Source organism: Tinamus guttatus, unplaced genomic scaffold (genome assembly GCF_059628265.1).
Source record: "Tinamus guttatus ecotype Peru unplaced genomic scaffold, ASM5962826v1 Tinamus_guttatus_pri_ptg000470l, whole genome shotgun sequence".
NCBI classification, from domain to species: Eukaryota; Metazoa; Chordata; class Aves; order Tinamiformes; family Tinamidae; genus Tinamus; species Tinamus guttatus.
The window spans coordinates 3,437,176-3,451,399 of NW_028289004.1; the positions used below are offsets into that span (position 1 = coordinate 3,437,176).

The following is a 14,224-nucleotide window of genomic DNA, read 5'->3' on the forward strand; positions in this document are numbered from 1 at the left end:
TCAAATAAATGTATATGCAGTGGAGCCTCACTATATTGATCACTGTAGTGAGTGGCAGCTTAGAGGAGCTGAACCCTTGTAGGTGTCCTTTACTGGAAACTTTATGCCACATAGAAAAGAGAGTGGATAATAGCCAAGCCTTTTATGCTGGTCCACTATGGGTGAGTCACGAAACTGTCTTTAGTGAAATGTAGATAGAGCAGATGCATGAAGAAAAGGAAATAACTTCTATGCAGTGACTTTAGACAGTAATACTTCTGGCCAAATAGGTGTTTTGTAGTGTGTTTTTGTGCCCTACTAATATAGAGTTAGGGAACATTGACTTTTGGGAAGGAAAGCAAGTTGGTGATTAGAGTAGACGTCCCCTTTGAGGGGGACATGAGATGAATGTAATGGCTACAGATATACTTCTGATTTTTTTTTTTTTTTAAAAAAAAAGTGTTGAGCGTGTTGGAATATATGACTGTAAGATACTTTCCCAAATAGTCTCTTTTGATATGATAGTGTGTTTGAAGTATCACAGTTATTGTAGGATAGTTTTCTGGTAAACGGGCCAGTATATCAGATGGTCATCAGCATCTCCAGAGTGATGAGAAGGCTCAAACGAACATCCAGTCCAAATACAGAAGTTTGAAGTCAAAATGTTTGCTTTAGTGTTTCTCCCGGTTTTGCTTCTCAGTTAAACAACAGACTTTGTGGAAATGAGCATCTTCACTGAGACTATGCAAGGAAAATATTCATGATTTTGTTAGAAGTCCAAAAATAACTGTAGTATTTTTTTTTCCTGATTATAGATGTAGAGCTTATTTCTTTTTTTTAGTTTAGTTTTTTACAAAATGTTCTTTAGAAATACCCATCTAAAGATAAGATTTACTAGGGCTCAGTGAAGCTTGTCAAGAACAGGTAGTTCTTTTTTTCTTTTAAGTTGTAAGACCTGCTGCTATACATTTACCAGTGATTAATCTTTTGTGGAACTTTTACCAATTAGCTTTTTTTTTTTTTTTTTTTTAGATGTTGTCCTTCAAAATCTTCAGTTCCAGTGATCTCAAGTACTGAGCAACTATTATGATAGCAACTTTTGAAGCACATTTGTAATTGTTTTTTAATTTACTTTCTAGGTATATCTCAAGAGATTCCCAAATTTTATGCAGGAGAACCTCAATATAAATTAAACTGTTTAGTAGACTTAAAAATGGAGGATACATCTCCTTGGAGCACTGGATTTTTTCATACTTCAGGAAAGCTTTTTCCTATCAGATCTCATAGTCCTGGGCCTTCATTTTTACTGTATATCATAGATTGAGGAAGCTTGACGGTTTATTTATACGCACACCTAAACCTTGATGTACATTTGCTACAATTGAGCAAATACATCTTGTCGCGTGTTACTCATTTAAATCTGTTTACTTGCTAATTTCCAGTAATTTTTGTAGTCACCAGCATAATCATGGTTTATTTGCACTGCCACAGGGCTCTGGGACTCTGTTTTCTGTGCTGCTGCCGAGACACAGATTAGCTGGAGCTCTAAGGTGCATTTTCTTGGTAAAATCCTTAACGTCAACATGTCAAAAATAAAACAGGCTCTCAATCCACGAAGTCAGCTTCTAAAGCAGAGGCAGGCTCTGTACGAGGCTTCCTTGTGCATGGTGCAAAGCCGCGAGGACAGGGGAAGCTGCTGCCCTTCCTCCGTGCTGCTGCGCTACCCTCTGCTGAGCAAAGCGGAGCGGCGCTGCCCGCACGTGTCTCGCCTTGCAGCCTGCGCAGAGCCAAGGCCCTAGCTCGGGCTCAGTTAAAGTTCATGAGTGGGTCTGTTCTGCATGAAGTAACCAGGAGGGGAGAAAGCAGATCTGAGTAATCACTCAGGTTTTACGCGCTCCAGCTATGAAATGCGGTGACGCAGTCACTAGATCATCAACCAGCGTGTTAGGAACCAGCAACTTATTTTTATTTTTTGGAAGTCAAGAGGCATCTCGTGTTCAAAAGAGGCAGGACTTTTTAGGGCGGTACTGAGAGGGCTCTTAGGCATGACATGCGCTGCAGGTGGGATTCTGTGTGTGAGCCAGAGCTGCGTGTTAGACAGTGGTGTTGCCCGTGTGATTGGGGGAATCCGCTGCAATAAACCTAGGAATGCGGAAGGTCAGAGTTTAAATTGCTAAAGAGATCGTGAGAGCTGCACAAAATACTAATAAGTCCCATCAAGATTGTGTTACCATGGAGATGTTTCATTCTTTATCAGTGCTGGTTAGTTTCTAAAGAGAAATCTTAGTGAAATACCTTTACTTTTTCATTATGTGTCTTGTGTGAGAAAAATTAGAAGGAAAAGGTAGTTAAAAAAGGCTTTATCACAGCCATTTACATTGTTTTCATGTTAAAAAAAAAAAAAAAGCCATACTGAAATAATTTCACTTAGAAGGCTAATTAATAGCAAGTTAAGCTCCACTGTTGTCATTAACAAAAGAACAAGTGCTTGAAACCAAAACAGCTTACCCAAGCATTAAAAAAAAAAAAAAAAAAAGAATATCAGAAGGCATTCAGACATCTGACGGAAGTAGGCTTTGATTTCTGCTGTTGATGGCTCCTTGCAAATAGCAAAATGTAACTGATACACTCATTTCTTCTATTTCTACTGTGCTCTCTAGGTTCGTGTCCAATACGACTACCTACATTTAATAGTAGTGCAGGAAATCACTGGTGGTTTTAGTAGTTTTCTCCTTTATTCTAGGGACTGGTAAATTGCGTGTGAAGTGTTTTAAACATTACCAAGTGCTGCTTTTCAGTGCTTAGTGACTCTTGTAGTTACCACCTTCAGTTACTCGCATCTCCCCCTGCAGTTCTAAATCAAAAGAAAATCCGAGGAAATGAATTGGATGAAAGAGGAATGATACTACGCACACGCGCGCGGACTCTTACAGGAAAGAAATAAATCACTGACTAGTGCCATTTTCATTAGGCAGATTCTGCTGTTTGTTTATAAGACAATGCTGTGAATTTATTGCAGTTCAAAGTTATAAAATTCCTTTAAAAGAAGTTTTTAGTTCTTTAATTTTGAGCAGTTCTTGTTAAGGGGGCTAAGTCTTGTAAGCACTTTGGAAAAACTAAATCGCAACAGAATTGAAGAAAAAGCTGTATGGCAATTGCAGCTCTGGGTTTCATTTTGGAGACGTGATTTAATGTAAAAACTCCATACAAGATCCCCAAGCTGGGTGGTCCATAATGACAAGCATTGGCTTAGGTTTGTTTGAGTTGGGGTTAGTTGTTTCCGGCTTTCTTTGATTAAAGGATTGAAGGAGAGTGTAAGAGTGATAGAGGAAATTGGAGTGACTTAGATTTGGAGTTAAGGATGACAATCTCCTCTTCTTCAAACTGGCCTTTTTAACTTACTCGTCCCAGTGCTCGTGCTAATGACCTACAAACTCGACTTCTAAAATAATATTGATTTACTCTAGAATTAGAAAGGGACGTCTCTGAGAGACCCTTGCTGGTCCTGTACAAAGGAAAAGCATCGCCTGGTTTCTGTGCTTCTCCATCACCACAGAGATGCAGCAAGCTAGGTAGCCTACTCGTGAATTTCCTGAGTTAGAGCGTTTAGTTCACGTACCTCTCTTCTTTCAGAAGCTCAAGGGGCCGTTCTGCCTGCCCGTTGCGCTGGAGGTTGGCCCCGCTGGCTGCTGCTCTCTGCCCGAGGCCCGCGTTCAGCTCTTCCCCCCGGTGCAGTTTTCTGCACCATATCAGCTTCTGTTAGATGAGAAACTCTTGGCTCACCTCTGCCCGGTGTGCTAGTAAAGTGCTGAGGCTTCAGTGCAAGATTGGTGACGTGCTTGAGTCTTTCAGGGTTAGCAGTCTTGGGACCAATGCCCCAGCAAGAAAGCAGGGTACACAAGTTGCAGTACTAGTGGGCAACCAAATTAAAATAGCATAAAAATAAGATATTGGCTGCATTTAGTACCAGAAATATCCACTGCTTTGTTACCCTCGGATGAACATTGGATTGCCAGTGTTCCAAGACCTCTAGGGGGTGTTTCTAGTAAGAAGCATCTGCTGTGGTGGTGCTGGCACATGGTGGTTCTCCTGCAGCTTCAGAAACAAGGCTTTTGTATGTCTGTATGATGAAAGCCCATGTCAGCAGCCCTCTGGTAATGTCTTCTGCTTTATCTCTGACCAGAGAAATTGTCAACCCTGGATGTTGTGGGGGGAGGCTGAAAGAGCTTCTCTTGCCATGATGAAGATGGCAAGAGGGGAGTGGTCTGACGTGTGGAAGAGTGTGGAGGGATTTAAAGACAGGACAAGGGAAAGAAATAAAAGCTTCTGTGTAATAGGGAAGGTGGCCACAGAAATTAAAGCTGGAAAGGAAAAGATTTCAAACTAATCCCCTTTCTAAAGGGATAAAGAAGGAGTGTAAAGAGTGGAAGGGTAAGTGACACACAGCATTTTTCTCTTTTTCTGTAGCATGAGATGTACTGTGCAGTGTAGAGGGAGCCTGCGGCAGTTCCAGAGGTTCCTGCCGGCGTGTTGTGCTCTGCCCCGCTAGGGAACCCACAGTGTTTTGGCCACTGACCAGCTCAGGCCATGACACCTGCATTGGGTCTTGGCACGTTTGCATGTCCCCAGAAGCTTCCATGGTCACTTCTGCTGAAAAGATCCAGATTTGTAGTGCTGCAACACTCCACAAATGTAATCAAAACATGCTGAGTGGGGATTATTTGGGAGATCCCTTTCAAAACCTTACCACTGGTTTCAGTTTGGAAATTGAAATGCTCATGTAAATGCAGTCACTAAATGCCAAGAGATCTACCTGTATTTGAGGAATAAATAAGACTCCTTCATAGAAGTCAGGCAGTATTTGCTGTGTAGATTGCTTTTCTATTCAAAATTTAATAAGTGTTGCCAATTTTCCTTTATAACATATAGAAACAAATTGAAGCTGGCAAGTATTTATTTGACTACAAAAGAAGGTTATAACCCTGGAGACTTTGGATTTCTTGTTTGATATATTACAGCCTAGGGAAACTAGTCAAACCTGACAGTGTCGAATGTCTTGATGGTGTCAAGTTTGTGTTTTTTCCATTCCTGACTTTACTTGCAAGAAGAGGTCATTCCATGAAATACCCTTTTTTTTGGCTGCCCAAAAAAAGTCAACAGTCTGTTCTGTCTTTGAGACAAATATGGATTGCATGACTTGAATTCTTTCCTTAAATTCGTTTTATTGACAGGGTCTTGGGTAAGAAAGAGTTGTTTATAGAAGGAGTGAAGTGCAGGAGGCAGTGAAAACTTGCTGCTGAGAGTCATGAGTTCACTAGAGGCTGTTAAAGAGGAGTGGTTGTCCCTCAGTGGCGGCTGCAAGATCGGGTACAGCAGTGAGTCGTAAGTGAATTCCTTCAGCATTAGGTTGCCTGGTTTGGCAAGGAATCAAAATCGTCTTCTGCAATGTTTGCTGCTGCAGAGCCAAACTGAGGCCTCGAGGTGCTGGAGCAACCCCTGTCATCTGCCACTTTCCTGACTTTCCTTCTGGAGTTCCCTTGTGGGAAACTCCTTAACACTGTGCTTCAGCTGTCACGCATTTGGCCTCTTCTATCCTCTACCCTTGGTTGACTTGACTGACCTTGATTCAGGAGGAGGATGTGGAAGAAAATTCACCTTTTGAAAACAAGGAGTGAGAATGCTCATGCCAAAAAACTTACTTTGAGTGTTCAGTCTCGTGGATGAAGGAGCTGAGTTCAGAGTGAAGCAGCCTTTTATTTCCCTCAGAATTATCAAAGAGGGGCAGCATGCAAGGATCCATTCTCATTTGCAAAGCCAGCTGCCAGACTGGTTCTGCCTCTCCATCTTCCCCACTGTGTCTACTGCCCCTCTATAGTTAAATTGTGTGTATTTCTGAAGTCCCATCATGCTTCTTTCTATTGAATAAATCTCTGTGCAGTTTCGCTTTGTTATCTTTCAAATAGCTAAATGTTGCGCTTTGCAGGAACAGGGACGTGTGGTGTATAGTGGGCTTTGCCTTCACGAAGTCACTGCCTCTTCACTGAAGTGACCTCAAGGAAATTTCTTGAGTTTGTGGAAGGCTGATGTAACTCTGAATGTTGCTAGTCTTCTAGCTTTGCAATATGCAGTACTAGAAACATCAGCTACCTCTCAAAGTTGTGGCTGAAAGCAATCTTTTAAGCCTTTCTGTAGACCTTAGCGACAGTTGCAGCAGGACCAAGGCAGATGGACAGAAGCTAATGTTACTCTGCTGATCCTGTTGAAAACTTCGATCTCCTCAAAAAAAAATCTAAGGGTTTTTCTCTAACCTAGAGAAACCTCATCTCCATTGGAGTCATTCTGAACTGTTTCAGAAGCCTTACACAATTTCTGGAGACAAACTTCCTTTTCCTAGTACTGTTCTAACACTTAGCCCCACTGCACTTTTTGTCCTCTGTGTACAGGCCCTTGCAGCTCTCCAGTTGCTTGTATGTAAGTGGATTTTCGAGGAGAGCCTCTGCTCTGGCAGGAGAATTGGGGTGATGTCTTTCCAGGTACATCTGTACTGCTAAACATGCTGCCTCAGGGACTGGTACTTGGTTTATGGACCAAGTGGTGACATTTCTAGTGCCACCTCCAGGGCAATCTGGCCATGTTCATGTGAAGCGGCGGTTTGTCCTAGGTTTCCTTTGGGTCCTGCTTTGTAACCCTGTGGCTCTGAGCCTCGGTCACTGTTTTCCATGTGCAGAATATGTAAACTAAGGGGAATTGGGTTGCCTTAGAGCAGTGTTTTCACAAGAGTGAAGCTAGTGTGATGTGCCTTGGGCACAGGACCATGTGAGGAGGTATAGGGCTGTCTTAAGGTAGACGGTTTCTTGAGATACTGTTGTAGGATCTTCTTGATATCACCTTGTCCATGCTACCTTTTGGGGCTTTCTCTGGAGTGTGCTTGCTTCAGAACCCTCCCTGGGCATCTTTGGAAAAAAAGCTAGAGTGCTGCCTGCAGAATGTAGGAGCAAGCTATCGTGTATCAAGTGGATGTGTATCAAGGATGATGACTAGGATGACTAGTTGAGATCCAGGGATGAACTAAATTATCTGAAACTGCAGACCTAGCTGAAGAGGAGGAATGGCATCTGGTAACAACAGACTGATTTGAATAGTGTTTTGAGAAGTGTGTGGACCCTGGAGTTCTGTATACTGTTTTTTAACTCTATATAATATATTGTAGTTGCTTTCTTTCCCTTCGTTGCAGTGTCCTGTCTCATTTTAGCCTTTGCAGGCAACTGTGTAGTGTTTGGTAAAGTTGTAATCTTAATGTTTGGAGAGAGAGAGAGGGGGGGGAAAGTAATTTAAGTATCTTAATTTTAACTCTTTCTGCATCATCTTTTTTCAGGTACATGCAGAGCTTCCTTGAGCTTTTAGAATATGAAAATAAAAGTCCTGAGGATCCTCATGTTTTGGATGAGTGAGTAATTTGTTTTCCTGTGACAGTTTATTTTCAAATAATAATCTGTCTCAAAAAATTAAGCAGTGATTTTACTTGCAAGGTAGAATTAATGCAGTAAAGACCAAAATTGTAAGCTAGTTGTGTGTGGAAAATGCAAATATATTTAAACAGTATATGTTGTATATATACAGTCTACTAAATTAAGAAATGTCATGAAATATTTCCTCTGAGGCTATATTAAAAAGGCAATGTGCATGCAAGAATATATTCATGAATTCATATATTCAAACTTACATCTAAATGTCATTATAGTATTTATTAAGCTCAGTATCCTGCTTTATGTAATGTATATTAGCATAGTACTGCTGTGAAATTTTAAATTGAAAGCATTGAATATGTCAGTATTTTTTTAATCTAAAAACAACAGTAACTTCTTACAAAATTGCATTAGAATTTTCCTTTGAAATTTGTGGGGATAAAACAGGTTCAGAAGAATGTGCAAGTGCAGACAGATGCACCACTGTGTGTGTGTGTATATTTGTATGTGTGCATATGCGTGCACACACACGTATCTATAGGTATTAGAGTAATAGCGAAATAAAGATGATCTATACTTACCTTCTACTGTACAGCACTCAACTTTATTTCAGGTGATTAGTTCTTGCAAATTTTTTGCTTTTAAACTTGAATTCTCTTTTAGGCTCTAGATACTATCTGACAGAACATGGGGTGCTTGATAGCGATGTTGAGAAAATGTTTGCAGCCCAATACAGTAAATGCTTTGTGCGAGACTTGACCTGTGTTGTGCAAAAGTAATATTTTTGTCTTTATCCAGTCTTAATGTAACTGAAAAACAGTGCAAGCCTAAGATTCGTTAACTGTTACATTAGCTTTGGCATGGGTTTTGCTAGGTAATGCATTTGATGGGTTTTGCTAGGTAATGCATATATTCTTTGCGTTTTGGTGATATTTTCTGAGTTCACTTTCTTTTTTAAGGGCAAAGTTCATGCAGGAGAAAATAAAGTGCAGAAAAAACAGATTAGCTGAGTTGCAGGAAGAGACACAAGGATTTAGGCTGAGTGAGTCAACTGTAGCATTATTGAGCAAGCAGAAAGTAACTGTGTTCTCCATGTAAATTCTGAGCCAGGGCTCAGTTCTGGGTGTAACCTGTTAAAGAATTAAAATGTAAATGGACAGTATCAAAGGAAGAAGTTCAAGAATTAAAGGCTTGGAAAGCTCTACCTCAGAAAAGTTCAAGGGATTTGTTTAGACTAGCAAAAAGATTGAAGAGACTCTGGAAGTCTGTGAGTAGAAAATACGCTGTAATAAAGCAAGATCAGTTGTTCTACACGAGGAAAAGAGAGAATTATAAAATAGCCAATCTTTTGAGACTCTGAACAGGGCAAAAAGTCTGAATTCTGAGATTAGTGGAACAGGTTGAAACAGATTGTCAGAAGGCTGTAGAGAGTTCTGTATTGAAAGGTTTTTAAGAACAGGTTAGACATTTTTGGTAATGATTAAGTGACAAGCTTATTCTGTAATGGATGAATTGGATGATCTCTTTCACCACATCTAGTTGTTACTTTCTGTGATTCTGTAGTCACAGGTTGTTTGCAGATGGGTGAGAATTTTTGCTTTTGGCTAGCTTGCTATAAGGTTTCCTACTATTTGGCTTAAAAGAACATTTTGAGTGGGATTAAGTTACTGAATGTTACATGTTTGCCCTTTGAGATGTCATGTGTTGTCTTAGATATCTAAGTGAGCCTGGCAAATGTAACATAGATTTTAAGAAACCTGTAGTGTTCTGAATGTGCAGCTTGAGGCACAGTTGTTATGAAACTTCTAGTATCATTTATGTTCTGTATTTAGATAACTTAATTTCAGTTTTTTGTGGACTTCAGAAGTTTAAGAAAGATCAAAATAGTCAAATGTTTTTAAAATGCTTGATTTTTTGGAAAGTTTCCATGGGAACATGTTTTTGGAGCCTGTTCAAGATTGCCAGGCATGTTATCTAGCTTTATCACAACAGGCATTCCTGCCACAGTTTTATTGTAATGAAAAGTTTTGTTTGAGATCTTCTAAATTAGGATGTACCAAATAATTGCTCATTCACAATAATTGTTGAAATCTTTAAAATCTTGCATTTATAGTATTATATGTGTTTATAATAAAGATGTTGGGAACTTATTGCTACCTACTGAGATAAAGTCCAGCTAGGGATTCTGACAGTGAAAAGAGATAAAACACAAATTATCCGATTAAGGATAAAATTTATTCTTATTGACAGTACTGGATAGCTACTTAATATGAGAAACTCAGATTGAACTTTCTGCTCTTTGCATGTCAACTCTTCCTAGCATTCTGAAGGCTATGGCAGTTAATTAAGTCTTGACCTGTAACGAGCAATTAATTCAATATTTGTGGCCAACTGAGTCTTTTTAAAATGTCTCTTGAGAAAGGTGTCCACATTTCAGTTGCAGTAGCCCAGCAGAATAAAGCTAAAAAAATTACTCAACTGCCATGCCAGTGTGCTGTATTGAGAGGTCTGGCCCTGTCCTACTTTTTCATATCTTTGTGCTCAGAGCAGAAGTGGGAGCACTGGGGGACTCTACTAGTTAATGAGGTACTTACCACTGGGGAAAAAACGAATTCAGAGAGATCAGTTATGTTTACATAATACTTTTCTGTTCTCTGTAATTCCATGCATCATTAAATTCAGAGTTTGACCCATTATCTGCAACTTTGTGGGGAGTGTTTTTAATGATGCATGAATAGCAGTGGTAATTTTCTTCACCTGAGCAGTTTGTTTAGAGAAGGGCACATGGAAGTTCACACTGTGAAGTGTGCCCAGTCCTTAGAACCAGTGCCTTTCGTATCCTAACAGTTTGTGGTAAACATCTCCTAGGCATATGCTGATGTATACAGAGGGGTTGGAGCCTAATCCATCTGCTGATGCCTCTCGGCTGGAGTCTGGCTCCTGCACTGAGCTGTAGCTGCTAGCTTCAGATTGCAGAAAAGCTGCTAAACCCAGACCTGCCTCCCTGGGGCTCTGGACATCACGTTGCCCATCTCTGTTATGTGATACCTCATGGGGCACTGACTGGTGCACTTCATGGTGGGCCCATCTCTTCTTCCTTTAACTTAGTATTTGAAAACTCGAGTCTGCCCGGGAGGAAAATTTTTCAGCCCCAAGAGCCTTTGGTTGGAGTGGAATGTGGTGTCCACTTCTGACTCTAAAAATCATGAACATTTCTAAAGTTGATTTTATTTTTTGTAATGGAATGAGCATCCTGCTGGTCTTATGGTCAGCTGAAGTGGACCTTGCCATCTTTTAGAGGTAGTCAAGTTAACAATATCTAAAGTGATAACCACTTTGTGAGAGGTTTGATATCCACAGGTCCCCCAGTTCTGTCATTGCTCTGGACTACTAAGAACCAAAAGAAATACTCTGGTGTCACCAGTACCACTGTATTTGAGAGAGATGTCGAGTAGTCCTGTTGCGTCCCAGTTTTTGATGTCAGTCATGTGATGGCTTGAGAGTTGTTGTTGGTCTCAAGTACCTGCCAACAGTCCCCAAAGCTTCCTTTTCATCAAGGTGGAGTTGTGGCGTTTGTTTGCTTTTTAGTACCTCTCTTCCTCGGTAAATTCTAACCTCTCTTAAAGAGCTCTGAGATTTTCCTAGTCCTCTTTTTAGGACAGAGGCTACGTGTTGTCTCTTTGGCTGACCGCTCAGCCTGGACTGAGGCCAGGTTGGGTGCTCAGGGCTCAGCTGTGACCTCTCAGTAGCTGGAGCATTTTGTTCCTGCACTCTCCTCTGCTCACATTGCTCGATTCTTTTTTAGAGATGCTCTTTACACCCTTGTTGTGGTACACGTAAAAATGTCCTCTGCCTGTTTGTGCCACATCATATGTCTGCTTGCCCAGGGAGCCCATTCGGCTATGCTGAGAATCCAGGGTGGTTTTTCTCAAGGAGACATGTCAGAGCCCTGGGATTAGGAGTGTTGTCCATGTGCTGGCATAGCTGTCTGCGGAGCCGCACCACAACGTGAGTTTGGGCTTGGTTTGACTGAAAAATGCCCATATTGGTCCCTGATCGTTACCCCACACGGCTTACACACAAGCAGCAGTGCAGGCACCTGAAGGGCGTGAGCAGGTATCGTCAGGGACAAAAATAAATGCTTGTGTTGAGAAACTGCTCGTCAGACTGGTCCAGTGTGTCTGCTCTCACTGCATGAGTTTGGGGATGTCCATTCTAAAATATGTCGCCTTCTCATGTACCTTGGATAAAGCCTTTAAAAGGGGCTGTGCGCTGCAGCAGTTCTGAGGCGCTTGGCTTGCTGGGGCTCCCCGCTGCTTCGCGGCCTGCCCCCTTGCCAGGGCAGCGTGGCCCCTGCTCGTATGGGCACGTGGCAAACCCTCCAAAACCCCTGCGCGTCTGTCGGCAGGAATCTCCTCCCTGGAGCTGCGGAGGGGCCGGCTGGAAGGCGCCCATCCCGCTCGCGGCAGGCCGGGCGGCTGCACGCGTGTTGGGCCAAGGTGCTGGGCAGTGCGTGAGAGCCGCCGGCGTCGCGGCAGCGCCTCCCCTGCATCCGCGTGTGTGCAGACAGGGCTGTTCTCCTGAGCCTGAAGGGTTTGCAGCGTGTGCTGCATGCATTCAAACACTGAGGCAGATTGGATTGGGAAGATACTGTTTTATTGCTTCGAAGTGAGGGGAAATACTACCTTTTAGTGCTTCTATAATGCTTTTTATTACTACTCTTAAAGTAATTACACTTTCTAGTAGAGAAATCTTTTCAGAGCGTGAACTTGTCTTGTGATTCTCAACTAGCAGAAAACACCTCTTAAAAATGAAACAAGAAACAAACAAAAACGCAAAGCAAACCTCATGTACAAAACCCCCAAGCAAAAAATCCCATGGCTTGTGTCTTGCACTTAAAATGTGGGTTTTTTGATTGCCTACTTTGTTTTTCTCTATTTCTTCAGATAATACTGTCCATAAATGGACCTAGAAAAAATCCATCTGCCTTCATATTGATAAATGTTTTTGTCTCCTTTTCATATACTGTGATGGATCAAAACAGAATACTACGTAGTTATTAGAAAGTTAAATAGTAACTCGTGGCATCCGTTAATTGCCTTTGCAGAAATCTATGGGCTTTATTTAATAACTGTGCTGATGTCTCCAGCATTCTTTCGTTGATGGCCACTGAAGCTCAATCAGCTGAAATAGCTTCATTTTGGTAACTTCTCATCTGTCAAGCTGCATTATTTATTCAATGTGGTTTTGTAAAGATAACACACAAGATTTTGAAAAATTAAAGTTAACAAGTCAAACAATTTTCAGAAATATCACACAGTTGCATTTTCTCAGCCAATCCAATGAGATCATTTAAAAAAAGGTTCTTTAATGCCTTTTTCCGAAGTAGGGGTACAAGTGAAAGCTTCAGATGCCCTTTTTGGGTGCAGAGGAGAAGAGGAATGTCAGGATTAAGGAGATATGCTTAGATCTGACTCCAGCCTCACCACCTTTAACGTGCATATTTGCTTCCATGTGTTTGGTCCTTCAAAAGCACCTAGTTCACGGAAACACTTGAGGGGAATGGGTCTCTTTGAAGGACCAAACAGGAGGCCGTGCTACCGCGGTAATGCCAAGGAGCTCCTTTGCTGCGTGTTGGCACTGCTTTGAGCATGGGCTGTAATGATTTGCTACCCAGGGACAGGTGACAGGGGAGCCCCTTGGGCAGCTGCAGGTGGCAGGGCCAGCGAGCCCTGTTGGGACGTGCGGGCAGGGATGTGGGCACTGCGGTAGGGGAGCGAAGCTGCCAGTGAACGAGCAGCCAGTGCTGTTAGTTGCTGGGGTTTAGGCGCTGTGGTTGTCGGCGTCGCTTCTCATCTCTGTTTCAAGCTGGTGTCTCGCTCCTGCCCGGAGAGCCGGCACCGCCGTCCCCACGGGAGCAGTGCCGTGGTGCCCAGCGCCGCGGTGCCCAGCGAGGTGTCCCGGGCTGGACGCACCGCGGCGCGTCGTCACCTCCGCGCTGTCCGGGAAAAGGTCTGCTTTGGAGAACTTATTTCCAAGGCAGCACGGTCATCAGTATGAAACGTCCCAAAAAACGGTAGCAGGAAAACCACATTTTACACCATTGTGCTCCTCTGCAACCGAAACTGTTCTGCCATTCGCAGCCGTGAAGCACAGAAATGAAAACTGTAGAAACCTTTGTTCCTATTCAACTCTCAGGTCTATGTGACTACAGATTGCATAGAATCAAGATTTAATAAATATAAAAGTAGTCTGCAAACCTTTTAAGCATTAAAATGGTTTAAGATGTTCTGTCAGCAAGATTGATAAGTAGGTAAAAACAGTGTTCTTTACTGTGTAAGTCTTTGGATTGGGGAATTAGGCAGTTAAGACTTCCCCTTTTGTATGCAAGGAAGTATGTTTTGGAAGACTAATGAATTGTTTAATACACTTGCAAAAGCTGATGATTAGAGAGAGGATGATGAAAAAGATGTTCAGAAAGAATCCTACATTCCTTTGCAGCTGGCAGTGTAAAGTGAGAGAAATCACTTTAAAAGCTCTCCTACTTGTTAAGAATGGTATGTTTTACTTTCCATCTTCTTGGGCAACTGGTTGTGAAAAGGAAAGAAGCATCTGATTTAAATCTAGTGGCAGATTGGTGGCTGCTTTTTCTTTTCGGACAAAACACACCAATTATCACATTTTCTGGGTTTGCTATATATTTACTGAAAAATTTTTGCAGGCTTTTTTTTTTAAAAAAGGGATCTGTAATATTGCAAATGTAAGCATAACCTAACAAG

The 14,224-nt window shown here is 41.8% G+C and overlaps 1 protein-coding gene across 1 annotated transcript in view; it reads left to right on the forward strand.

The window, feature by feature from the left end:
- Positions 1-14,224, forward strand: part of PDK3 (pyruvate dehydrogenase kinase 3) — a 45,919-nt gene that overhangs the window by 18,287 nt on the left and 13,408 nt on the right. Inside the window, exon 3 of the mRNA XM_088532760.1 lies at positions 7,355-7,426. Coding sequence (XP_088388886.1) covers positions 7,355-7,426 — 72 coding nt within the window. The remainder of the gene's footprint in view (positions 1-7,354; positions 7,427-14,224) is intronic.